Below are 26,365 nucleotides of genomic sequence, written 5' to 3'. Positions count from 1 at the left end.
AGCGCGGCTGTCAGTTCCGGCCGCAGGTCGGGAAGTGGGCCCGGGGCCGCCGCCGCCCCCCCCTCAGCTCCGGTTCCCCCCCCCCCCGCCTCCCGCCCGCCGCCCCCGGCCATGGCCCGGGATTACGACCACCTCTTCAAGCTGCTCATCATCGGCGACAGCGGTGAGGGCTCGGCCGGGCCCGCGCCTGGGGTTGGGCCGCCCCTCGGGGCCTGGGGGGGGGGCGCGGCGGGGCCGTGAGGCGGCCCCCGGGGAGGGGTGGGGGGAGGGGAGCGGCGCCGGGACCCCCCCACCATGAGGGGAGCGCGCTGAGGGGGCCCGGAGATGAGGCCTGAGGGGGGGGCGCGGCCCGGCTGGGCCTTGCCGGGGGGTGTGGTGAAGGGAGGGGTGGGAAGGGAAAAAAAGGGGGAAAAGGTAAAAATGGGGGTGTGGGGGGATAGGGGTAGAGGGGGGGCGGCTGGGGGCTGGGCACCCACAGATCGGGCAGGGCTGGGGGCTGGGCTCCCTGCTCCCCACAGCGCCCCTTAACCCGGCCCCAGCCTGAGGTCTCCCCTCTGCAGGTTGTCGTTGTTTTACCTATTTCTCAAATCCTCGCCAAGCTGGTGGCTGTGCGTGTTTGTAGTTGTGGGCTGGGTGCTTGCACCTAGGCCAGCTGTGGAGAAGGGGCAGGTACACAGCCTGCAAATAAACCCGGAGTGCTCCTGCAGCAGTATCAGAAACTTCTGGAGGGCTGGCGTGCGAGCTCAGCCCGGGTCTGCAGCCCAGCCCAGGTACATAAGAAGCGGGACAGGGACGATTCCTACTCCAGTCCAGCTCTGCCTTGGTAACGCTCCAGCAGCTTACAGTTAAATTTCCATAAACTGGAGTAGATGGCATCCACCCTCATCTCTTCGTAGAGGTGTGGTCCGTGAGGCAGCAGGTCCCGGCATGCAGCGAGGCATGGCTCTCGGGTGAAAGTGGAATGCTGCTCGATCTTGGCACTTGTCACCTCCAGAAGCTTTTGCTGTATGTGAAGGTATTCTGTCCCATTCTGCTGTGTGCCAGCAAGAAGGAACAGGCTGCCTAAAAGACAAGTCTAAAAGGAAGAGGGAAAACAGGACGTGAGCTTCAGAGCAGCTTAAAACCCTAGGCACTTTTGGGAGCCTGCAGATTATTAAAACCAAATGCTGCGTTCTGAGCAAAGCAGTAGCTCTGTTGCTTGCTGATGAGTTTCAAAACTGTTCAGGCAAGATAAACAGGATGGTGAAAACTCTTAGGGAGACTTCTCCTTGTTTTGAACAATTAAATTAATTTTTTCAGCCGAGTTGTCTTAAGCAACATCCCCACGCTGTTATGCAGTGAGAGGAGGGAAGTGCTGTGAGATTTGTCTGCTTGCCTGCGTTTCTCTGTTGTTGTAATTAAATCTCACTAGTTAGCTGGGGTATTGATTTTTTTTTTTTTGTTTTTGTTTACCCCACCAGGAAGGCTTTGTCCCTGCTTCCACAAAACAGCTTGTTTGCCTTGTTTATTGATGTTTAGAGAAGCCTTGTGATAGGAAGTGGACTGATAGGGCTGGATGGTTGTTTCATCTGCTTTCCCCATATGCAAATACGTTCGAGGGCAGTAGGTTTGTGTGTTTTTAGAACAGGTCATCTTGAGAAGCTGCAGGTTATCTCCGCTGTGCCGAATGTTTAAAAATAAGACAGATGATCTGTGCCTTATATGCGCTGCTTCAGTTTCCTCGTGCTTTTTGATTTCCTTTCACCGTTTGGCAAGATGTGGGTTCAGAAACTGGAAGGGCACGGAAATTTGCTTTTAACTTTCATTTTGCCCAGTCAGTAGGCCTTCCTCGTTCTGTTTCGCTTTGCTGCCTGGAACGAGCCGTGAGCCCTGCTAGCCTTCTCCCTTCAGATCTTCAAATAACTCTGTGTAGGAAGTGGAGTATGATAAAGAGTCTGGTTTCTCTCGACTCGCACGGTGTGGGTCAGAGGCAGCTCAGTGACACCGCCGTCACCTGGAGCATGTTCCAGGGCTCAGGGGCTCCTCCTGCTGAGCAGGCAGCCGGGTGCTGGGGGCAGGATGGTGCTGGTGCAGTGGTGGTTGGCCTGACGGGGCCGAGGTCCTGCGCAGCCCGGGCAGTTCTGCTCTGCAGGGCAGCCTGAGGCCGGCCGGCTGAGCGAGTGCTGCGGTCTGACAGGTCTGCGGGTTGCAGCATCTGCTGGCTTTCTATTGAGCTGAGGGCCACGGCTGTTTGATCCAAAAGCAGAGTACCTGCTGAAAACATTTCCTTTTTTTTTCCTTATTTTTAGCTGACTGGCATTGTGCGTGGGTTTGCCTCTTGCTAAATAAACAGCGCTCTGTCCAGTTTTGGGAGCTGCTCTGCTGCCTTTTTTGAGTTGAGGTGTGTTCATTGTATGCACGCTGTAGCTCTGTGGTTTATTTCATGGCTCTTTCTTTTCCCCTAATACTCGATGTGAAATGAGTCTGGCTTCTCTGAGTGTTTGGAGACTTGAACTCCTTGCAAGTGTGATCTGTTTTATGGGTATCGTGCTGATTTTAGTGGGAGTTGGTTTACATTTTTGCTGGTAGCTGTCTCCAGATGCAGACAGCCAAGAACTATTGGAGGTCTGTGTAGCCTTTTACTTGTACCTTTAAACATTCTTCTATTAAGAAGAATTTGTAAGTTATACATCATCAAAATAAAGAGCTTAAATAACTTCTACCTGCAAAGATTTAGTAGATAATCACCCTGGTGAGCTTGAATTTCCTCTTCGTGCTGTAGCAGGTCGTTTGTTTTTTTTTTGGAGGGGGAGGAGGTAGAGAGGAGAGGAAGGGACAGCAACAACAGAGATGTGATATAGAGATAACAACTTTGAGGCATTCTGATCCCCTAGTTCCCTCAGCTGGGTGTGTAGGGACGAGCTTCCCATGATTTGTGTTCCAAGACCTATGAGAAGTGCTTCCACGCAAGAGGGTGTGTTCTGGGTGCAAACAATTGATTAAGGAAAGCATGGACGCAGTGCTCCTCGAAGCACTTAAACGAATACATTTGTTTCATGGAACGTTCTGGCAGGAGGTACAGCTTCAGCAAGGTGTGTGCCCCTCCTGTTGGGTGTAGAGCAAGCCGATTTTGGATGCTCTAGAACAAACAGCCCCTCTGTTTGGTTTAGGTTTCGGTTAAACTGTGGCCACGATAACGTTTGTAAAACCAAACCCTAGTCTGATTGTCTAAGTAGTCCAAATTCCACTGCAGCTCAGCACAGTGCAGATGGATGGGAGGTGGGCAGTGGTGCAAGCTGATGTGCGAGTGGAATTCAACGGGAAGGCTGAGGGCAGTGCTCTGAGCACATCAGCGGGACGTACCCAGCTTTGTGTTTAGTCCTTACTGCCCTGAGACCTCTTAGAATGAGTCGCAGGCTGCAGAAATGAGCTGGAGTTTGCTGAGGGCTGGAAAAGGAGGGGACAAAAAAAAAAAAAGAAGACAATCCTGTGTTGCTCCAGGAAGCATACCAAGTCCCGGAGTGACCGCAGTGTGCCGCTGGGCTCTTGATGAAATCTTCAGGAAGAGCACTGAGGTGACTGCTCGGGGTGGTGGTACCGAGTCAGCAGCTGAGAAAGGTTCTGGTTAGAGTTAAAGCATGCAGCGAGTGGCCAAGGTACTGCTGTGTTTCCTGATATCCACGATGACTGTACTCAAAGATGTCTTTATTTGTCATAGGTGTGGGCAAGAGCAGTTTGCTGTTGCGTTTTGCAGATAATACCTTCTCAGGTGAGTATTTTGTTTACTTCTCTAAGTGAAATGGTCAAGGTCTGCTCCACTGCTCCTGGTTGGCAAGGAGTCGTTGCACAGCACTTACAAACTGGTGGCAGTACTAGGAAGGTGTTTCTGACTCTGCTTCCCTCAGTACAAGCCCCTCTAAGCCATCCCCTTGGATCTTCACTTATAACTGAGAATACCACAGCATTTAAAGACTGACGTGGTTCCAGAAATAGCTTAGGTTCTTTACCTTGTGCTGTGCTCTGTGCACACTCCCCATTAGCCCTTTGGGATTTAGGCTGATTGAATATTGTAGCTAAATCACTTACATTTGTGACATAACTAATTTATTGGGAGGAAACTCACAGAACAGACTGTATTCAAAACAGGCGATTGCATTAGCATTTCAGGCAAAGCTTTGTCACAAAGCTTTCACATGTGGAATACTTCTGTAGTTACCATCCAGGTCTTAAGATATTTGAGTGCTTACCCTTGACCACAAGTGCAGTAGAAGAATAATTTTATTTTTCAGCAGTGTCTTAACTTTTAAGGATGGTGTGGGAGATGGGGCTGAATGGCTAGAAAAAAAAATCTGTTTGCTGCAGGTAAAACATGCAGATAAAAGATGAGCAGATGGGGGAAAGTTGTCCCCCTGTCCAGCCTGAGAGCTACTGCCCAATGGGGCTCAGAAGTGTGTTTTGAGCCATGCAAAGTAAAGAAGCCTTAGCTTCTCACTTATCCACACTTTCCTTTTAGGCAGCTACATTACCACAATCGGAGTGGACTTTAAAATCCGGACAGTGGAGATCAATGGAGAGAAAGTGAAGCTACAGATCTGGGACACAGCTGGACAGGAGCGCTTCCGGACCATCACATCAACGTGAGGATAACTGGGCTTTGTGACGTATAGCTTTGTGAATGGATCTTGTAATTTAGATATTTTAATGGTGCAGTTAATTAGCTAACGATAGCCGTGCTGTCTGTGTAGTGGGACTTCTCTCAGCTGACTGAGAACAGGCAGGGGTGGTGTTACTGCCGTTAAGTTTGAAGCTGGGACTTCAGATTTCCTCAGTCTTCAGTGCATTTCCATGCTGGCTTTGTCTTATTCCTCTGCTGCTAGTTTCCAAAATGGAATTATTTAACTCTTTTGCGTATACTAGAAAACTTATCTCGAGAACCTGCCCAGGAAGATCATCATCTGATCGGATGTACGGCAGGAGCGCAGGCACAAACCCTTTGTGTCGTATAGCTAACGAGTAGCTCTGAGGTCTAAGAATAGGCTAACCGCTGGTTAGTTTTCTTTTAGGACAGAGGTATTTAAAGGCCATCTTTGTCTTGAATTCTGGTGAAGCAGACACCCACACGAAGTTAACCTTTTCCTTGGTCCGAGTTCAGTTGTGTGCTCATTGTCCTTTTGAACAGCGTGTGCGCAGCTTTTCCTGTTCCTGAAGAAACCACACCCAGAGCTACTGCGATGGGAACTAAGAATAAAGTCTGCTTGTAAACCAAGTGCAGTAAATGCTGGAGCGCTCAACGTGGCACTGGGGGAGTAAGGAGAAATATACTTAGAATGCAGAGCTTTAATACACAAAGGAAATAAAAGAATAATAATAAAAATGAATCATTGTAAGGCCCAGGTGTTTCACTGGGTCTTTCGTGGCTGACTTCTCTTCTGGCTCCAGTTTGAGGGGGGGTGATTTTCAGCTGACGTATTGATTTCATGTCTGAGCAGTTTAAATAGCGGGACCGGTTGTGTCCGTGTCGTGCCTGAACATCTAGAAACAGCAAAACCGAACCTGTGCCCCGCCCCTTTCCTCTGCCCTTCTAGACGGATGTTACTGGATGGCTTCCATTGTTTCCCGAGTGTTTGGCTTGAAAAAGCTCCGCTGCCTCTCAGCCTCTCGTAGGGTTCCTGTGCGTGACATCACTTCTCGTCGGAGCGCGGCAGGAAGCGAGGGGGAGGCAGCAGCGCGCGGCTCATATCAGCTGTGCGGCCTGGCCAGGCCGGGTGCCCCAATTAGTGCTGAGTCAGCAGCGGCCCTTCCTGTTTGCAGATTCCCTGACACAACTCGGAGCTGCGTTAATGAGCGTTGGTTCGTGGGGCTGAGGGGCTGATGCCAGCTAGTTTAAAAAGCCCTGGTATCCGCCGCTGAATGGGGAACACCGGGAAAAGAGGCTTCCTTTTGTGAGTGGGAATAGCTGCAGGTCAGACTTTGCGTGGTGTTTTATGGATTTTTTTTTCTTCAATTACAGCAGCAAATGGAGAAGCTGAAATGATTGGAGGCGTTTGTGCCATGACCTGTTTGAACTCAGTTGTTCCTCTCTTTTGCGTGGCTTTTTACCAGAGCAAGTACAACTTGTGCTCTTGGGGAAGCGAAGGCCCCAGTTTTCCTGCCTTAATACTGGGAAAGCAGCTACAGAATCTTGCATGGCCAGGAAAAAAGAGTTGAATTTTGTGCAGCTTCGAGCAAAGTGCCAGTGCCCGAGTGCGTTTGCCCTGTTGAGGAAAACACTTTGTGAATTCTGATGGCATTGGGGGCCTTCCCTTGTTGCTAGGTGGGCTGGCTGTGCCTGCCCGGTGTTCCCTGCTGTTTTTCCAAAGGCAGCCTTGACCTGGACATACCACCTGTGAAAACAATAGGTAACAAGGTTCTGGGTTCGGAAAGGTTTTTGCCTCCTTTTGTTTGGCAAAGTAATGCAGTAGCTGGTTTGCTTGTACCAAGGGAGCCTCAAACTGAGGTATGGAGTTGGTGTTTGTGAAAGGGCTGCGCTGACTGCGTCATGGGTGGAGTGGAGTGTGGGTGCACGGTCAGCGGGGTGGTGTGCAGTGTTTGTTACAGTGACCATTTAGATTGAGGTTAAGAACATAAGAAGGTGTTACCTCAGTGGTATTTCAGGGCAGGAAGTCCCTTCTCAGTTAAAGGCAGAGTTGAGATTCACATTGAGCCAAGCCTGGCAAGCAAGCCTGAAATTGGAGCCCACCTGGTAATAATGAAATAGGTTGGAAGTGCTGCGGTGTAAACCTGGGGTTGCAAAATGGCTGAGGTGGAAGGAAGCTAGCAGTAAAACATTGGGAAACATAAAAAAGTTATACTGTTTTGATTGTACTTGACCGCAGGTACAGAACTGAAGAACAAAATAAAATGTAAGGAGAAGAAATCAGTTTGATCAGGAGCAATGTACAGGAACTCGGGAATGTCAAACCAGATTAGATTTGTGGACTGAGGAGCATAAAAGCAGCTGTTTTTATTGTCTACTAGATGTGGAAATACTGGGATAACTGGTACCTAGTGGGAGGAGAGGCTAAGTTGTAATAATTTGGTTGGCATGGAATGTCATCCAAACTGCAGTTTGATTTCAATTCACCGAAGAGGTAGCACGCCAGAATTCAGCCGTGTTAGCAGAAATACTTGAGCTGTATGAACAGATAGCTCCTGTACTTGATTTGCTGGTGTATATAAGGACTCCTCTCTTCTGATTCAGGGCTGTGTGTTTAGGGTTTAAGGTTTAGGTAACAGTTGTCAAATGTTAGCTCAGGATGAACAGTAAAAGCAGAGGAACTTCCTTCCATGCAGTTATAGGGAATGGCATGCTCAAGAGAGGGATAAGCATTCGGAGAGGATGAAATTGCTCTGTGTTGTAAACCAGATATGATGGTCAAAAGACTAGTCAAACAGACCTCTGGTTATACAACAGATGCATTTTTTCAGGTGCCTTGGAAGCACAAGTATGAAAATAGATTATTAGAATTCTTTGGAATCAGTTAGAATTCTAGAAGAATGAAAAACAAGGCAACGTGCTACAAACAAGTGAACTATTAATAAAGATGCTAGATTAAACCAGTGGCCTATCTTTCAAGTCGGTCAGTTACCTTTTTTTTCTCTTGGAGAAAAGAATTTATGTTCCATACTGAACCAATGCCATCAGTAGGACTCATCTTCTAAATCCTGCTTAGCTGCCTTCAGACTTGGTGATCTTCTAATCTTGGAAAGCATTTATTAGGGGAATTCTGAGAACTTTCTCACTGGTATCTTGTAGGAAATGAAACAGTAGAAGGCAAAATGTTCCCTTCTGCTCAGAAAAGTAGCCTTCAGAGACCGTAGGATGTGGGTGGCTAAAAGCCGTGTTTGGTTTGGTTAGCCAGTTCTGAAGACTTTCCATTTTAATACTGCAGTGTTAGTAGCTAACATTTTCATGGCAGTTTTTAATATTTCTATAGGTAAAACGAGCCACTTGGCTACTTCTGTACTAATTTCAACTTTACTGCTATCATTCTGAAGCCTTTCCCACACCAAAGCTAAAGTCTAGGTAACTTTTCCAGCCATATAGAGGATTATTGCCTTCTACCAAGCATCCAAAGATATACACATGTGGAAATAGCTTAGATCTGGTTGTCTTTCATCTCAGTGGGATACTTGGGCACTCCAAAGATGAGTAACTCTTCTATAACTTCTTGTTTGCTGTGTTGTTTTAACATGTTTATCAGTGGGAGCAGTAGCAGGTCCTGACCGTGGAGGTTTGTAGGGCAGATGGCAGACCTCCCTGACAGAGGACAGCCAGCATCAGTTGTTTCGTCCTTGAATGGGAGGGCGAGTTTGAGAACTTCATTCCTCTTCTGTGATTCCTATGGCATCCATCTTCCATGAGATGTGGATGGGAAGGAGCTAGAGCTTCTTTCTCTAGTGTCAAAGCCTCAGCTACCTCTTGGTTGCCAAAAGCATAAAACTTACACCTACCTCTCCCTGAATGCCACAAGCCCCATCTGTTCTCTGCTCGCCAAAGCCTACATTCCTATAAAAGCAACTGCACGGTATCAATCTGAAATCTGAAGTGCGGAGTAGGATAAACCAGATTTTGGTCTTTCAGTACTGTCCTGCACTTCAGGTTGCAGAATCTTTGCTCTACTTGTTAAGGCTAAAATGTTATCTAGGACATAAGTCTGTCCCTAACAAATGTGAGAAAACAGCAGGGCTAGCTTTTTTGTTTAAAGTGTGGTTTAGGAGGCTAAAGAGCTAGAGAACAAAAGGTAGCCGGTCTTATCTCACAGGCTGCTAAAAGGTAATGTCAGCCAATGGAGAAAATGACATTTTAGTGGAGATGAGGGGTTGGCAACCTTTCTAGAACAGTGTGCCAGACAATTTTCCCTTCCAAAAATAGAAGCAGTGTGTGCTGGTAGGAGCTCAGCAGGAGTCAGGGGTTGCTGTCTTGCACAAAGGAAGGTATTTCTGATGCGGTGGTTGGCAATATTGCTGCTGTGTGGCAGGAGCTCCCAGCTCCCGCAGAGCTTTGAATGCCGTAGTGGTGTGCGCTGCGTGGTCCAGCCCACAGTCCTCATCTCCAGGAGCAAATGGCAGCGTGTCAGGAGGGGGACCTGTATGTGCAGGGCGCGTTATCCTACTCCCCGACATCATATGTTGTTGCTTAGAAGAAAACCGGGATGCGTGGGCAAGGTAGGAGCTGCAGGATGCTCCAGTGGGTCCGCTGCTGATGGGGATGGTTTTATGGGGAGCACGGCAGAGCGAAGCGGCTCTGCGTTGGTGTAACTGAACCACGGCTTGTCTCCAAAGGCCAAATCTTCTCGTTGCAAATCTAAAGCTCAGTGTTAGGGAGTGATAGGTCAGCCTAGTTGCTGAATTAAAGGACTAATAAGAGATATGAGAGTCATAAACCAGTATTCATCAAAATCTGTGCAGTACGTGCTGCTGTCAGGAGAAGATTTTGCAATGTATGGATTCAGGTTGTGGAATATTTTTTCCTCTAAAGGGTTTAAGTTTTAAAATAAAATTGAGCTTGTAATGACGTAAAGCACAAATGCAGTGCCGTAGCAAGATTTGAAGTGTTAAAGGAGCTGATTGAGGAAGGATTAGAATATTTGATAGTGCCGGGTCTCTTACCTCTCCTGAGTTAGTTCTTGCTAAGGCAAATGGATGTACAAACACAAATTACTGGTAAAGCAGAGCATGGAAGCAGTACTTGGCTGTCTTCTGAAAGCACCCAGGTGAGCAAGTGAAGTGGGCTCTCCTGCTGCTGGAGGGTGTGTGTCACATCACTGAGAAGCATTGATCTGCAGTGACGCTCACTACAAAGCCATTGTGTGGCTGCCTTCTGTTAAAGGAGGGATGGTGAGGCCAAAGGTGAGGAAGAGACAGCGACTTACTCAACTGTATCAATAGCAGAAGTGAGATGAAACTGAGGTCTTCTAAGAAGTAGCGCATCTGGTTAGATTAAATGATGTTGAATTTCAAACTCCTGTTCGCTGAGTTGGAATAAGCTGTCTGAGAATCAGGGTGGTCACAGCACGTCTGAAGGGCAGCAGAGGGGAGCTGCAGTGTGTGAGATCTGGCTCCAGGAATGTTGTCACAATTTAAGGGAAATTCCTCAGGTTTGGTATGCTGAATTCTTGCATTTGTTTTAATAACAGATCTTAATCATAAAAATATAGAGATCTTAATATTGATCATAAGAAAGAGGAGGTAGTGAATGGGAAAAAAATAAAGCTACTCAAAGCACAAATCCTGGCTGCTGGTAAAGGCCTCATTGTCATCTGTTTCTGTTAAATTTTTTGGGGGGGCAGAGCTGCCTAATTTGCAGTAGAGAAAAAAACTGGTAGCCCTGTGAGTGTGGCTGAAAACTGAAGAGGTGGAGCTTGCTTTATTTATGTAGCATTCTTGTGGTGCACATACTGCCTGCCTGCAGTAGCTTCATGCAAGTGATGTTGAAATTTGAATTCAGCTTTTTTCTTGAGTATCAGATTTGTTTATCTCTTAAAGGTGCTGATTGTCCAAGACTAATGGGAATAAACTGAAGCAAAGCTTATTTTTAATGGCTAAAGGTAGCAGAACGCACTGAGTGTGCATATGGAGTAGATCTGTTGAGTAGGAAGGTGTGATCAGAGCACAGTCGTTCAACAGGACAGAAATTTTTGTGAGCTCCAGAGAACTGTGACTGAGGGTTGAGTATATTTGAAGATCTGCTGTGAAATTTTAGTCTGTAAGTAAACTTCCATAGATAAGGGAATTGCTGCAAAGACTCTGTGGCTTGTGCAGTGGTAGGTCCACAACACAGCAGTGCTGGGGCCACCACCACTTCTTGCTCACATTGCTGGAAGATGTTACTCATCTTTGAGGGTTTTGGCAGCCTAAACAAGGAAGACAGCAACAGTCTTTGGACTTGGAAACCTGCTTGCATGAGCAAAGTGAGCAGGGAACTCTGTAGGTTTAGAGGAACAGCTTGTGACCTAAATGCTATAGAAGATTTAAACGACTCCTATTGGAAAGAAAATGGGGGCGCACCTGATTGCCTGAACTTGGGGATCGCTATGAGTCTTGTGGAAGCTGAGTGCAAGAGAAAGAGCTGAGAAAGTGAGGCATAACTTGAGTTAACATTTGTTGTCTTGTCCTGCTCCGTAGGTATTACAGAGGAACGCATGGGGTCATTGTTGTCTATGATGTAACCAGTGCAGAATCTTTTGTGAATGTAAAACGGTGGTTGCATGAAATTAATCAAAATTGTGATGATGTCTGCCGGATACTAGGTAAGTTACTGATCAGAGCTTTAGAGCATCTTATTTAATGGGATGACCTACTGAAGTACTGTACTGACTTTTTTCTTCCCTTTTCTAGTGGGGAATAAAAACGATGACCCAGAACGAAAAGTGGTAGAAACAGAAGATGCCTATAAATTCGCTGGGCAGATGGAGATCCAATTGTTTGAGACCAGCGCCAAAGAAAATATTAATGTGGAAGAGGTAATATAATGTGCGGAACAGAGTGTGTGTAGAACTATGTGGAGATAATGGTTTGAGGAAAAAATAAGAATGACATTATCCTTGCTGAGGAAGAAGGATACTTCATTGCAGATTGCACGTGAGAAAGTAAAATGACAAGAAGGGGCTTCCAACCACCTTTGGTTGTGGTGAAGCAAGATGAAGGAGGCCTCATTGCATTTCACTCGCTTTTCAGGGCTAACACATCAGGCATGTTCTCAGGAAAGACTCCTCACTGGGGGGGATGCTTGTAGGAGGTAGAACTGCTCAGTTTTCACTACAGGCCTCAGCTGCCAAACTGACCTGTTTGGGAAAGGGGATTGAGTAGGAAGCTAAATCACTCACTTCCATCACTGATTTAGCTTGGAAGTGAGTCTGGAGGAGTCCAGATTTGAACTTGGCCCGTAGTGGGTTGGGGAAGGTCTCTGAACTGTTACTGAAATGTTGAGAAGAGTGGATGCTGTTCTTTTAAAGCAGCTCCCTAATGGCTGGCTGTAGTTCATTGGGTGGTCTGACCTCGCTTGTTTCTCTTGCAGATGTTTAATTGCATTACAGAGCTAGTTCTGCGAGCGAAGAAAGAAAACTTAGCAAAGCAGCAACAGCAGCAACAGAATGATGTGGTGAAGCTAACGAAGAACAGTAAAAGGAAGAAGCGGTGCTGCTAATGCCCTTTCCCTGCTGCAGAGACTCTGCTCTGACAGATCAGCCCCTCCAGCTAGACTCGGGCAATTCCACTGGGGCAGGCTTTGGGAGGACTTTCTCAGTTTTGTGCCGTTATTTAAAGATTATTTTCTCTCCATGTTTTCTATCAAGAGGCGCTGGCACCTTACCACTTCAGTGCCAAGAAGGTATCGGATGGAATCTTGCCCCCCTCTCCTCCCCTGCTCATTCCAGTGCGCCTTGTAGACAAGAAAGGACGTTGCCTACCAAGTGGACTAATTAACCCAAGAGTTTGTATATAATGTATATTGCTTTAACCAGCCTCGCCTCCCTGTTGTCGCTTTGGCTTATGCCTTCTTAATGTCAACCAATCATGGACTGCAGAGTTCACCTTTTTAAAGAAGTAGTACAAAGTTCTTAATTCGAGTCAGCCCCAGGCTGGCAGGAACTGCTTCCTGGGGCCTCCGGCTTCCTTTCTGTTGGGCTCCAGGCTGGCAACTGGTGCCCCTGGGGCCTGTGGCTTCACTTTGAGTTCCAGGCTTTTACTGGGGCTCAGGCTTTGTTTTTCTAGGTACCAGGATCGCAGGCGTTGCTGCTGGAGCCTGGGGTTTCACTTCACCAGCCCCTGGGCTGGCAGCTGGTGCTGCTGCTGGGGCCTTGAATTTCAGTTTGCCATGGTCCAGGTTTGTGGCTGCGTCCTTGGGTTTCACCTTCTTCTGCTGCAGCCCAGCCGTACCTGTGCTCTCCTTCAGTTTGTATCAAGATACTGAAAAACAAACCAACCTGCAGAAGTGGGATTTACTTGGATAAAACATTTTTTTTTTAAGGCAAAATTAAACTCCTTTGACCTCTGCTTTTGGTTCTGCCACGGTCCTAAGTGAGGGTCCATTTCTTTTGAGAACAAAAACCTTGTGATTCTGCCAAAAAAAACACAATACCCCTTCTCCTCATTGCCCTGTCAACAAATGAGATCTGAACTTGAATGTGAATTTTGGTGGCAAAGCTATTTTTGAGTGAGAAAAGGTATGACAATAAATCCAGCTGTTGTAGATTGGTGTCTGAATATGGAAGCTGCTGCAGGATCATTCCCAGGATTCTTCTAGTAGAAAGGAGGACTGCTGTTTAATGTGAGGAAATGGAAAGCTTGCTTGCTTGGGTTATGTGGTGGTGGAGGGTCACCCCTGGAAACAAACTGGTCTTGCTGTGCTCAGTAATGTTTTCCTGGCCCTTGCTGGCTTCTCTGGGAAAGCGAGGGCTCAGTTCATCGGCCTGGGTAGGTATAGTTAAAGGTGGAGAGAGTATGTGTGTGTAACGAAGATATCAAATGTCTGGGCTGAATGTACGTGCTCAGCACCTGAATAATTGCTGAAATAATAATTAAACGGAATCTTAAAAATGACTAAAAGGCATGGAGGATATGACTTCCTTTAAGACCTTAAAGATGGACGTACTCAATTTGTCAGTGTGAGGCCCTTTGGAATTGTTGGCCTTGGTTTGGTAGGATGTGATTCACCAATGCCCATGAGCTCTGAATCAGCCCTCCTCTCTCCCTTCCCTCCCTGTCCCCCAGGAGAGGCTAAAATTTAGTCACTTATTTTGCCTACATTCTTTTTTTAGCTTTTACAGGTTGTGGTAAGAGTCCTAATCATACAATCACATCACAATCAATCACTTTAAGGACCTTTTTTTTAAAAAAAAAATAATGAAAATGATGAATGTGTAACACGTTTTTAATCAGTTCAGGTGCTGGGAGTACTTTTCCAGCTGCCTTCACCCATCTGTTTCCTTCACATATCTTTCATTGGTAGCCCAAGAATAAGGTTGAGCTGGGATGCTAGTGTGAGCTCTGATATTTGTAAGACTCGAGCGGCTATGGAAAGTGGCAGCTTAAGTTGCACCAGGTGTCCATCCTGTCTGCTTTCTGGTGTTGGATGTGGTGTGTGCACAGGGAAGGAGCTCTGTCAGTCCTCAAAGCCTTCCTGTTGAAACGGAGCTGTCCTGTGGCAGTTGCCACTTCCAGGTTTAAGGGCTCTACTGCATTCCTTCGGGACCCTTGTGGTAGCGAGTCTGCAGGTCTAGGAGGGAGCAACTTCGTACAGGCAGAAAAAGTAAAGAAAATGTCTGAATTTACTGGAATTGATGCAATAAAATGAGGAAATGGTGCACCCAAGCCTGGAGTGTTCTCTTATGTGGAAAGATTGGTCCTCTTTGAGTCCAGGTCTTTGTGTCCACAATTTGAACTCTGCCAAGCCAGGTGTCCAGCTTCCTGGCTTGAAGTGGGATTTTTTTTTTCTAGTGCTGGCTGTAAAGGAGCAGTTATATCTGCTCTTGCCACCGACTATTCAATTGGAAGGGGTGGGGACTGCATCTCTAGTGGTGTGCTGATGTGAAGTTTCCTAAATGTCGAGCAATGGAATGTCTAACTGGTTTGCTAGGATTATTTCTGTAATGAAAGTTTCTAATTATGCTTTTTAAATAATTTTAAAAAACTAAAAATAAAGGTTACAAGCTGCCAAATCTTTTTCAAGGCTCTGTTTCCTCTGCAGTCCAGCATCTGGAGGTGGAGGGTGGCAAGCCAGGGATGAGCCCTTCTGCTGTATGTGGAGGGTTTTTCTTCCTGGCAGGGGGTATTGGCAAAACAAAAATTCACGCTTTCCTGGTTGTTTGGTTGCTATTGTAGTTTTAAATGTGAATCAAAGTGTAGGTTGGAACTGGTAACCATATTTCTGTGTGAGAGGTGCTAAATGATTTTGCTAGAATCTTTGTTCTATAGAAAGTGTTGAGAGAGCTTGAAAGCATCTCATCCAAGGCAGCCAGGGTCAGACCCTGTGTGTACAAAGCACCTGGAGTCTCTCCTTGCTTTCACAGGCGTTTCTGAACGTTTGTGTTTCTGTACAGGAGCCACGCAGCTATCACCATGTGCTTGCTGCCAGTTTATCGCTCCATGTGCTTGGCACACAAGCAGGTTACTGAAGGCAGGTCCTCGCTTCTCAAGAAGTGTGATGAAAATTTGCTGTGCAAAGATGCCTCTTCTGCCTGCGCTGGCCTGCTGCAACTGTGCAGACGGGAAACCTCAGGGCACAGTGGTCCGAATCCCAACTGGGTCAAGTTGGGCATGTTTGTTGCCTGTGTTTTGTCTGAATGCCTTAAGTTTGAATATCCCTCCACCTAAAGGCTGGTAAAGGATACAAGTGGCTGGATGGTGGTGAAGACTTGAAGACTTGCCTTTCTATTTTCCTGTGCAGCAGGAGATGTGAGTGCTTCAAATGGTCTTTCTCCTGGACCGTTCTTTTCTGAATGTGTGCACATGCTTTGTGTGGGTGAATTTCTTGGGGTGATGAGGTACTAAAGATGCTGCCAAGTGTTAAAGATAATGGTTCAAGAAGTGACTTTGTTCTGCAGCTAGGCAGGATAAGCAGTGACTTGAGCTGAGACGGTTTCGTATAAATGATCTGTTTTATTCTGAAGAGAACTATTTACAAAAGAAGTAGAGCATTGTTTTTACTAAAAATATGCCTTTATAGATTTTTATAATATGTATCTTATAAAAACCATACATTTATTTACATTACTGCTACATACAAAAATTACAGCACTGTGGTTTATGTACATATCTATAGATACATTCTTTCCGCTTGTCCCTGCTGTGTGCTTTTTCCCTTTCAATCTAAGGGAATTGTTGCTGCAGCACCCAGACGCTTCCTTTCTTGGCTTTTGGTTAAAACAATCTTGCTTTTTATAGCCGAGTAGGGAGTAGAGAGTTTGCCTGCTGCAGAGGCATATCTGGAATTTACCATCCTAAGTAGGACAAGTGCATACAGCTATAAAGTCCTTGTGCACGCAGCACTGCCTGTAACCTCACTTCTCACTGTTCTGTGCAAAATTATTCCGTTGTCGTTAATTGATCTAGCATCCATCTTGATGGCAAGTTGCTGATCTAAGTTTATATTAATATAAAGTGCTAGTGACTTGCCTTTCATTTGCATGTACTTGTTTCTTGTTTACCATTGCTTCCCTTGCAGTTTGCTAAAGGGAGATTCATTCCCTTTCCCTTACATGATGCTAGCATAGTCAGTGCTTGCCTAGCCACCTGTTACTTAACTGTGGGAAAGTTCTTTGTAACCTTAATCTCAGCAGGCATCTTCTCTCTGTGCAACAGGGACTGTGCAGCACGACTGGTTTATTAACCATTATCTCAAAAGTAAAGGTGAGTGCTGTGTTTGGAGCTGCTGATCCCACTTGTTAAATCTACTTTGGGATCCTGAGTACCTGCTGGATTACTGCGCTCCCTCTATCTCATTTGCTGGAGCTGATGTTTCCTTTTTGCCACGTGTCTTAGAAGTATCAAGTATCACAAGTGGAGCGAGTGACTCCTAAACCAACACTGCAAGGACAATTCCAGGTTCCTGGCCATTACGGAACGGGGGTGAGTGTTTTAACGACAGTTCAAGGTGAAATAGACAGGACCTTGTTAAAACACGACATGACAAATGAGAACACGAAGGACTGCACTGATGAAGTTTTTAAAAAACAAAACAAAACCTAGCTGCTATGTTAAGGCAGTTTCTGTTCCTATTGAGTAGCAGCTCAGCACAAGGAGGTCTCCTTTGGTCTGTTATCCAGTTCATTAAAACCCAATTTTCTCATATTTCTGGGTTTAGTAGTGCAACTAAGTCTTTCGGATTAAGGGGTTAGTTTTAAGAAACCACATCCAACTAGCACGTTGGAACATTCTGACTTTCTTCTTGCAATCTCTTCCATCACTGTTATTAAATAAATAAAATTGCAATGGGATTAAATAGGTTCCTCCTTAAATGAAGAGATGTGCTGTGCATTTCAATTGCCTACTCCTGCAACTGAATGAGTCACTTTCCTCTCAGCAAACATGTAGCAGAAGGCACCTTTCTTCATCTCATTACTGCATCTTCATTAGATAACTTAAGGCCCTTGCCTTAGGATTGCATACATACAGACAGACAGACAGACGTCCTCACAGGGATGGAGTCCCGCACAGCTGCTGGGTTTGTGGTTTGGAGAGCTGTTGGGACCCAGGAGATGACAGCTGACAGCAGAATAAAGAGCTGCAAGGAGCAAGACATTCACATGGCTCTCCCAAAAATACGCAGTGTCATTTCCACAGAACCGCTGGACGACAACTGTTCGCAGGTATCGCTGGCATCCATCAGTCCACGCCTAATTCTGCAGGTATCAGTTTGTCAATGCGAATGGGCGTAACTGAGTCCTGACAGCAGGGGATGCTGAGCACATGCCTCGTGTCTCTGCCCTGTTAAGAGTCACAGCCTAGGTATGGGGGGACGATGAGAGTTCGCCATCCTGAGAGCACGATTGGCACTGCGCTAAGCCCCTTTCCTTCACTTGCACAAGTGGATACAAGCAGGCACTCAGTGGAAGAGAGACAAAAGGTTTCATTTTTCTTTCCTGCCAGTGAGGCTCCAGACTCTCTAAGCATCAGACAATGTTGGTGGTTGCTTTACCTAAGAATTTCCTGGAGTAGGTTCTAGAATCCAGGCTTCATTGCTTTCAGGTAAATGCATTTTACCACTCAGGTTTTTAGCATCATTCTGAATCCCAAAGAGTACTCTGCTCCTTGCAGAATGGCCCAGTGGCAGCTTCATACTAATAAGGAAAAATGGGAATGCACAAATCTTTGTAGGCAGAAGGGATATTGGTACTGAGGTATTATGTATGCCCTATGCACTAGGTATGTTAAATAGTTTCAAAAATAACCCACCAAGCTCTTACCTGCTTCTTAGAAGGAGGTGTTCAATACCTAATCCTAGCAGAAAGCCTGTGACTGTAAATACTGAGCAGAGATGAGCAGCTTCCTGTAGGATGGTGTTTTAGCACCTAAGTTGCTGAACAGGGCAGAGCTGAACATGTACGTAGTTCCATCTCCTGTGGGACAGCGTAGGGGGCAGCCTCCTCAAAGCAACGGGGAAACAAATTGGGGGCTGTGGGTATTGTGAGCTGGGAGAACGTGTGAAAATTGCATAACAGCAGCAGGACATCTCTGAACGTGGCCTGGTGTAACTCACTGTTTTATGAAGGTAGATTGTGTTAAAGGGAAGAGCTGTAAGGTGCCCGTCCAGTGCGTAGGGAAATGTATTGCAGGATTTCCAGCACCACTGTGTGCATACACCACATAAGCTTTTTTCCTTCTCATTGATCAAGTCTTGGTTACAGCAAAGCAGGCTCTGATCATCTTCGGTTAAAAGGAGATTTGGCAACCTGCTTGCTGAAGGGTTGAGTAGTGAACGACCCACAAGCAGAACGTGCTCTCCATTTACATCAGGCCATAGCTAATAGTACCATGTGGGGCCAAAGAGCAAGCTATGGGATCTCCAGAGCTTTGTAGGTGCCCTCATTGCCTGTGGTTTAGTGAAGGTAGGTGTGTGCATGATTTTTAAGGATCATGTCTGCCAACCCAACATCAGTAGGTCATAGATTTCATTATGGGTAGGCTCTCAATGAGTTCTTTTTTGGGGGGTGGGGTGGGTATCCAGTTAAAGTAACAGGTTTCTTAGTTGGGGAGGGTTACATGGCTTTGGGGAAAGGCATGTGATTTGAAGTTCCACAGCTACCTTTGCCATCAGTGGGACAGCATGTGCCCCAGGACTGAACATCCACAACGTTACTCAGGTTGTAGTCTGTTGTAGATGGTCAATCTTCTGGGGAGAAATCCTTAATATTTTTGTGCAACTGCAGACTCTGCAACTCTTCTCTCTGTAACAGGAGGGAGCTGTAGAAGACGGGAACATCAGCAAGCTTACAGCTGCCCTGATCTGCAAGGAGCCTGGCTTCCCAGTGAGGGGTGAGGATCTATGCAGAGCCACAGCAGGGGATGATGCCCAGGCAGGATGTGCAGTGAGGGCTCATCTTCTGCTGTAGGGAAAGCTTCACTTGTCAAAATATGGCAATGCTGGGGCTCGAGCAACTCCAGTCTCAGTGGGATGGATGGAAGGATATCACAGCTGCCAGGCCTGGAGGGCGGTGTAAGGGACTCCTCTCCTTTTGCATTCTGCTCTCTTCTCCCCCCCTGCACTCACTGCGGCGGCAGTTCCCAACCTCCTGCGCTGCTTTGTCTTGGGGCTGCTTATTTCCTTCTCCAGCATGAGAACGCTTTTAAGACAATCGGATTATTCTTCACAGCAGAAACTGAACTGTGTCAAAGCGCCTAAAATATACCCTGAAGTTTACCACTTCGCTTAAAGAATAAGAAAAGTTGCTTTCGATTAGTAGCACATCGTCAATTTGCAAACCTCCGATTCATGTAAACATTTGGTTCAGACCAGGTGTGGTGTTAATAGTGCAGAGTCTCAAGGGTTAACTCCTTTGCCCCCTTTTTTTCCCTAGTGGATCAGAGTTGGGTCCATCAGCAAGCGGGGCAGCTGCCCCCCTCCCCATCTGGACGCAGGAATTGGTGGAGAGGTTTCTCTTTTTCAAACTAATTTTTCTTGAAAAAGGAAAAGAGACGGTTCCCTTCTGCCCCGACGGGCTCGTCCCCCTGCGGCTCCGGCCTGAACACGGGGGAGGGTCTGGCACTCCGCTTTGCGCCGTAGCCACTGGAGAAGGAATAAGCAAGCTGGCTCCATTCCTTCGGGTGTTTGTCCATCAGCTGCTGGTCAATGACCCTGTGCATGTCATCCTGTGGCGGAGGGAGAGGAGACGGGCGTTAGCAGCAGCTGATGCTCAAGGGGAGCTCGCACAGGGACGTGGCTGATGCGGGTGTGAAACGAGCGGTGATGAGATGAAGGAAGGATGACAAGTGTGGTGACAGCTCTAGCTCCCTGCCCAGCGACAGGTTCAGCCTCGTTTGCCACTGTGAGCTTTTTAGTGAGCAAGGAAGGTAAATCATGCTGTCTGAGGGGTGAACTGCTTGAGCAATCTCACAGCAGAGCATCGTGCCTGTTTGGGACTCTGACTATAAAGTATGCTGCTCTGCTGCCTGTAGCTTTTAAATGTCCCCTTTGGGGAGAGGAATAAAAAAAAACTCAAATGCAGCTGAAAGCAAAGCCAGGAAACATCAGGAGGTCTGTCCTGAGCAGGTCTCTGTGCTTGCTGCAGGCAGGTAGGTGCAGCAGAGCTGTCTGCACGGCCCCGTTACAGGGGCTTCTTGGGGGAAGGTGCCACTGGGAGCAGAAGGACTGGGGTCTGGCACGGGCCCACCAGACCCCACGTGGGGTTTGTACCAGAATTTAATGACAAAAACTGCTCGTCCCTTAGACCAGCTCCTTCCTGAGTGCTGGCAGAGCTGGGGGGAGCTCTGACTGACAGCTTGGCACTGATGACTGCAGTGTGGTTTTTTAAACATACCAGAAACACTCTGCTTTAATCCGTGTTTGCGGCACAGTGAAATTGCTCCACACAAAATAATTAGTCAGCTCTGTTGCTGCTAATGACACGTGCTAATGTGTTCCTTGAAAACCTGGCTATCAATTCCACGAATTTTAAACCTTCAGATGCATTATTTCTGCTCTAATTGCGTAGTTAAACTGAAGCTTAATGAAAATTCATGTACACAAACTAGCCCCACAGGAGAAGTTACCTATTCTCCAGCGGTTTGGTCCCTGGTTAGGACCAAGGGCACTGCCCAGAGGGAACAAGGTTACCCAGGGCAGGCTGTAGCAGGACAGCCCCCTTGGGACAGTGCTGAGACAGTCACGTTTTCCTGGGGTACCCATGGGCCTGTCTCCCTGTCAGCTGGGAAGGTTGGCAGGGTCTCGGCAGTCACTGGCATCACAGACCTAGCAGTGAAAACACAGCCTCTGCTAGGAGAAGCCCGCAGTGCAGCCTGGTTGCCCAGGTGGCCATTGCAGGCCATTTTCTGTGGCCCTGGTGGGCTCAGGTGACCTCCCAGCCTTGCATCTGCTTGAGACAGCATGGGTGATGGGGCTGCCCAGGGCTGTGGGTGCTAGTACCCATAGCCAACAGCTGCTTGGGATCCTGGTTTTGGGGGCATCAAGCTGCATTGGTGGCCTGGAAGCTATTGAGGGGCTGAAATTACTGTCTGATACAAGAAACCTGTTTTTAGGAGCAGGGAGAATTTGCTGCTGGGGAAGTTGCAACATGACTGCCATTGAACTGGTCTGAGCTGCTCTTTATCCCTTCCCTCTCTCCTTTGGCTGTTCCTCTCTCAGTTTCCCAGCTGAATTTAGACAGACTGGGTGCTGCTCGTGGCTGGGCTGTCTGGCAGCCCTGGTAAGGATAATTTCTCTGCCAGCCAGCAGGCAAGGTCCTGAGCCCTGTGAGCCACCAGCGGGGTTCAGAGGGGAGCAGGAGAGGTGAGAAAGTGCCACCTTACCTCTTGTGACACTTCCAGGAGGGAAAAGGAACAACAGCCATCGCCTGAGCCTGAATTTAGTATGAGAGGATTCCCCAGGGGAGCGTTAGGGTGTGGAGCTACGTGGACTGGGGAAGCTTTGGATCTTTTTAGAGCAGGACTAGAAAGGGAAGAGGCAGAGGGAGAGTTGAGGAGGTTAAGGCAAACATCAGCATTAAGGTAAGACAGGTTTCCAGAAGTGAAGCTGCCATGTAGAAATTTATGGCACTGGGATTTTGAAGGCAACTCTTCTGTCAGATGACGTGGGCACCAAGGCTCCAGCACGTCAGGTCTGTGTCCTTGGTTAATCACAGAATGAGGGATAGATTTGATTTTATATATGCATTATATGTGTGTGTATATAGAAGATACGTTTGTGTATATAGAATATATATGTAAATATTGTCATATTGCTGTGTTCTGCCTTCAGGCTCCCTGTCTGTCCCATCCATGAGCTGTGGTCCCTGCCTTGGTGTGGGGCAGCACAGGATTGCGTGAGGACACAGCAGGAGGACAGACAGCAGGGCTACAAGACCCCTTTGACAAAGTGGTTTGTAAAGCTGGATGCCACGGCACTGGTGTGCTCTGGGCCTTCAGGGCAGGAGTTTCTGCTCTTTTCAGGAGGAGTGAGGCTGAAGGAGGTGTAACTGGTATTTATCCTCTTTGTGAGCTGGAGCCAGGCTCCCTCATGTGAGATAAGGGCTGGAGCTGCCCAGGGTGACCCCAGGGGCTGGCAGCTGTGCCCACGCAGGCTGCAGCTCTCTGCTAGCATTGCAGCATTTTCTATCCTAACGGTGCCACTGGTGTTATTACGCTGAAGCCGCTAAGCTCTTGTTTCAGAGCTCTCCTCACTTCTAAGTTTGCTCCATCTTCATTCCTACCCCCGTAACCTCTCTCTTGTCCCCAGTCAGATAACGACAAATCCTAGTGTGGGACAGATTAGGCATGGGGGCAATGTGCATAGCCTTGCCTGTGCTAGCTTTGTGCTAGCTTTGGATCTGTGACATTTTGACATTCTGCTTGTGGCATATTTTATAGCCTGCATGACTAGTTGCTCATAGAAAACTGTAATCTTGATGGTCCCTCATAAAGTGCAGACTAAAAGTGTGCAAGAGCAACATTTTGTCATTTAAAGTCTCTCTTCATATGCCCAGCTAAAGCAGTGAATCTCATCCCATTTTACCTGTAACTTTCAGCTTTGCAAGAAAATCCCCAAAATAAGTAAATCACCTGGCTTCTTTTGAGACTCTGTAGCTGAGCTTCTGTTCTGGGGACACCAGGTGCTTGAAAGCTATTTTGCTATGGTGTAATAGCACTTCAGGTCAGACTGTTGGAGACAGCTTTCTGCAGTGTGAATGGGCCTGATCTTCATCTCAGAGAGGCTGCTAGGAGCAGGATTGGGGTTGCTGTTTTGCTGTGGTTGGATGACAATGTGTGAAGACAGAAAGCAATTGCCTGTTGTCAAAGCTCTAAGCTAGGGATGTTCCAGCAAATACAGATGGTATTAAGCAAGTAGATCTGAATTGATACCTCTTGTTCAAACTGAAGCAGAACTTGCAGAGTTCTCTATCGCTTTCTAGATAATGAGGCTGAGAAGCAAAATCCCAGCCTGTACTTCAGGAAGTTTTCCAGATGCTAGATATGCTGAATGGCACAGGATTAATGACATGTGGACCTCAGCCTGGCTTTCCCCACGGTGACCTGAGGGGTAAAGCCTCACTGCAGGGTGCTGCCCCTTGTGCCCTGGCCTGGTGCTGGGGGATGCAGGATCCTGAGGGGTGATAGAGAGCCCCCGCTGGCCCCTCTTGCTGGATGATGGTGAGTACAGAGACGGATGTGGGTGATGGCAGCAGCAAATGGAGCAGGCAAGGGGATGGCAGGTGCTTGTTAAGGGTGCAGGGAGCTCACCTCAAAGGCAGGAGGGGTGTACGACTAAAGCTGTTGGTACAGGAACTGAGAAAGGCCACTAGATCAGAAACCAAAGGAGCCAGATAGTAAAAAGCCCTGAGGAAGCAAACTGTAAGCAGGAGAAAGAGAGAGAGAGAAAAAAAGAGAAACGAAAACACAGTGGAGTTGAAACAGGAGCAAGGTTGTATGGGAAAGGTTTCTACTGGTCAGGCTGGTCGTTAGTAGAGCTGGGGTCTTGCATGTTCTGCAATAAATTACTGTAACTGGCTCAGATCTTTTCTCTTACATCTGCTCCTTTTCTGTTAAAGCTACCCTCCCTCAGTGCTAGTTTCTCAGAGGACACGGCTTTGTCTCCTGTCAAGGGCTCTGTTTTTGCATTGGTCTTTTCCACTGAGCCCAAGCAGAGCATCCCTGGGGAAGCTGCCAAACTGCTAAGGGTTTGAGATTTGATTTTTGTTAGATATTTTTCTTTTCTTTTACCTTGGTGGAGAGCTAGGATTTTAGCTTTTCCATCTTGCCAGATCTTCTGAGTGGATGAAAACAGTAACGCTATACCATGAAACCATTGCCACAACCCCCCTGCCTCCCACCCTTCTGTTTAGTTATGGAAACACAAGGACATGCTGTGTTCTCTTATCCACAAGGCTGCGACCACCCAGAGATACCTCTCGCGTGGACACCTCCCCAGAGAAACATCGGGTTGCTCTGCAAAGCATGGTATACCTGTGCCACATGTAACGGTGAGATCCAGTTTGTTTCCCCATTTCAAATGGGTATTCCTCTATAATTAATTGAAGGGGTATAAGTGTATAACTGATTAACAGTTCACAGCTGAAAAGATTTGAACAGGGGGCTGTTTCCCCCCTCACCTCCACCCCCTCCTCCCTGATTACTGCTGCATCCCTGGCTCCTGCAGAGCTGAAATCAAATGCTCATATCTACAGATGCTCAGGCTGAGAGCACAGTGAGCCCATGGGGAGGGGAAAAATCACCCAAAGGTGACTGTGTGTCCCCTGGACCCTGCCCTCAGGCGATGTGAGGCTGCTCACCTGCCAGGCCTCCAGCTGCTGCGAGAGGTTCACCTTCTGCTGGATAGCATCCAGCAGCTGGCTGTTGAGGGACATCATGTCGATCTTGCACTTGGCCAGCTCCACCTCTACTGCATTCTTCCTGGGGGAAGAGCAAGAAATGGGACTTTTGACTTATTTTTTTAATTATTTTGAGGAAATGTTAAACATATCCTTGAGGAGAAGTCAACAAATTAGTCATTAGGCAAGTCTCTGGATTCCAAACAGTTTATCTCCGTTGTATTCCAGACTGTCTACTTATCTGAAGAGTGGGCCAGAACTGCAGACATCCTTACTATAAAAACAACAGATTTCAGGTAAGCACATTATTAAAAAAAAAAAAAAAAAAAAAAAAAAAAGAAAAGATATTCAGATATGCTACTGTGCAAATAATGTAGTATGCTTGAATGATGTGCAGGATATGCCATTAAAAATGGAGAACTAAAATGAGGTAGAATCTACAAATAATTTTTTTGCATTTCCTATGTTCACTAATGCATAGGAAATTAAATGGTATGTGTTTAAAAAAAGCAACAAATAAGAACAAATAATCTTTCTCTGCTCACTTGATCAATAAGTTGCAACATAAAACAAACAAAAAAAAACACAACAGCAATTACAACTCTGCTTTCATTTTCTAGAAAGAGGACTTGGACAGAAGGAAGGAAGAACTGAAGGAAGAAAGTTTATTGTGGCATTTGCTTTTTGAGAATGAGGAACTGTTAAAATTGTTTGAATTACATATTAAGTTTTAAAGCTCCCAACTTCAGTGGGGATGTGCTCGCCGTCAGGAATGCTGCTGTGTGTCTTCCCAGGCATTCAGTGGGCAGATGAGCCCATGGCTGAGCTCTGAATGTGTGGTGGGTGGGATGCTCCAGCTGCCACAGGGTAGTGGGAAGGAGCTGTCCTCTGGGAAGGAGCAATTTCCTAAGCTGCCTGAGCTGGGAAATGCTGCTCACTGTGCTAGGAGAGCACAGGTAAGTGCAAACTGCCTGGTCTTAAGTTTTCAATTAATTGCTGTGTGATGGGAAACCATAATGTGACTGGCTGTGAACCATTTTCCTTGAAAATATTTTTGGGGTGAATAATTGCATCTTATTAATTGCATCTAATTCATTGCCTCCTAAGAGCTCCCTCATGCTCCCCTACAGAAAAGCAGTTTGGGAATTTGTGTTTATATTCCAGGTAGTGGTTGCTTAACACCTTCTATTATAGGATCCTATTTTCCTATTGCTTCCCATGTTGCCAAACTTCAGCTTCAAGCTAAAAATTTTCCATGCCAGATGTCTGCCTCAGGCAGTGATTTTATTTTTGTTCAGAGGGTTTTTTTTTGGGAGTGCTTCAACAAAAGTGACTTAACCCTTGAGTTGCAGGGCAGGCAGAGCATCGCATGCCTGTCAGGCTGCTTGCTGCAGGGGAGCAGCCCCTTGGTGTGCAGAGAGGTGCTTTCATTTCCAACAACAAGATGCCCTTGTCTGCTTTTGCTTGCAGCTACTGCTCATTAATCACTTGCCACTCAACCATGCACACTTGTCACGTCCCTTTTCTCTGGGCTCCTGCCACCACAGGACAGTCAGCTGTAAATGTTAGTGCTTTGTCCCAGCAGGGTCATTAACCACTGCAGAGAAGCCGTACCTTTCCACTCCCAGCTATGGGTCTGAGCACCTTAAATAGCTTTTTGCTATAAAGCTCCCCATTGCTGTTTGGATATTACAGTGGGATTTATCACGGCAGCAGTGTGTTGCCATAGCCACAGCAAGAACCAGCAACCCACATGCACGGGAAATGTCAGAACAACCTCTCCGCGCCTGGCTGTGCAGCTGGGATGCTCTTGATTTGTGCCAACAGATGGAGGTGTAACAGAGGACAGTGACAGGAATTTGGTAGCT

The 26,365-nt window shown here is 47.0% G+C and overlaps 2 protein-coding genes across 5 annotated transcripts in view; one reads left to right on the top strand and one right to left on the bottom strand.

Moving 5' to 3' along the window:
- On the top strand, positions 1 to 14,682 carry RAB35 (RAB35, member RAS oncogene family). Its single transcript, XM_027469920.3, has 6 exons — positions 1 to 163; positions 3,698 to 3,748; positions 4,493 to 4,616; positions 11,146 to 11,270; positions 11,359 to 11,483; positions 12,038 to 14,682. Exons 1-6 carry the CDS (start codon positions 112 to 114, stop codon positions 12,164 to 12,166), a joined length of 606 nt encoding a protein of 201 aa, XP_027325721.1. The 5' UTR covers positions 1 to 111; the 3' UTR covers positions 12,167 to 14,682.
- Positions 14,683 to 15,598: 916 nt separating this feature from the next.
- BICDL1 (BICD family like cargo adaptor 1) overlaps positions 15,599 to 26,365 on the bottom strand; it is a 52,219-nt gene continuing 41,452 nt past the window's right edge. For 3 of the 4 annotated variants that reach the window (XM_072024299.1, XM_027469914.3, XM_072024298.1), the window contains 2 exons: positions 24,459 to 24,579; positions 15,599 to 19,827 (listed from right to left, as the gene is read on the bottom strand). In XM_072024299.1, the coding sequence (XP_071880400.1) occupies positions 19,627 to 19,827; positions 24,459 to 24,579 (322 nt within the window). In that variant the 3' untranslated portion in view covers positions 15,599 to 19,626. Of the gene's footprint in view, positions 19,828 to 23,409; positions 23,519 to 24,458; positions 24,580 to 26,365 lie in introns of all 4 variants that reach the window. The other variant, XR_011803743.1, reaches the window with a different exon arrangement.

The sequence above is a fragment of the Anas platyrhynchos genome, chromosome 16, assembly GCF_047663525.1.
Source record: "Anas platyrhynchos isolate ZD024472 breed Pekin duck chromosome 16, IASCAAS_PekinDuck_T2T, whole genome shotgun sequence".
Lineage (NCBI taxonomy): Eukaryota > Metazoa > Chordata > Aves > Anseriformes > Anatidae > Anas > Anas platyrhynchos.
The sequence above is the reverse complement of the archived record's forward strand: the minus strand, read 5'-3'. Positions and strand labels throughout refer to the sequence as shown.

Excerpts from the sequence above, each read along its gene's own strand:
- RAB35 (XM_027469920.3), top strand. The coding sequence starts at position 112 with ATGGCCCGGGATTACGACCACCTCTTCAAGCTGCTCATCATCGGCGAC. Across the intron at positions 164-3,697 it reads GCTCATCATCGGCGACAGCG|GTGTGGGCAAGAGCAGTTTG; the intron begins GTGAGGGCTCGG and ends TATTTGTCATAG. Across the intron at positions 3,749-4,492 it reads TGCAGATAATACCTTCTCAG|GCAGCTACATTACCACAATC; the intron begins GTGAGTATTTTG and ends CTTTCCTTTTAG.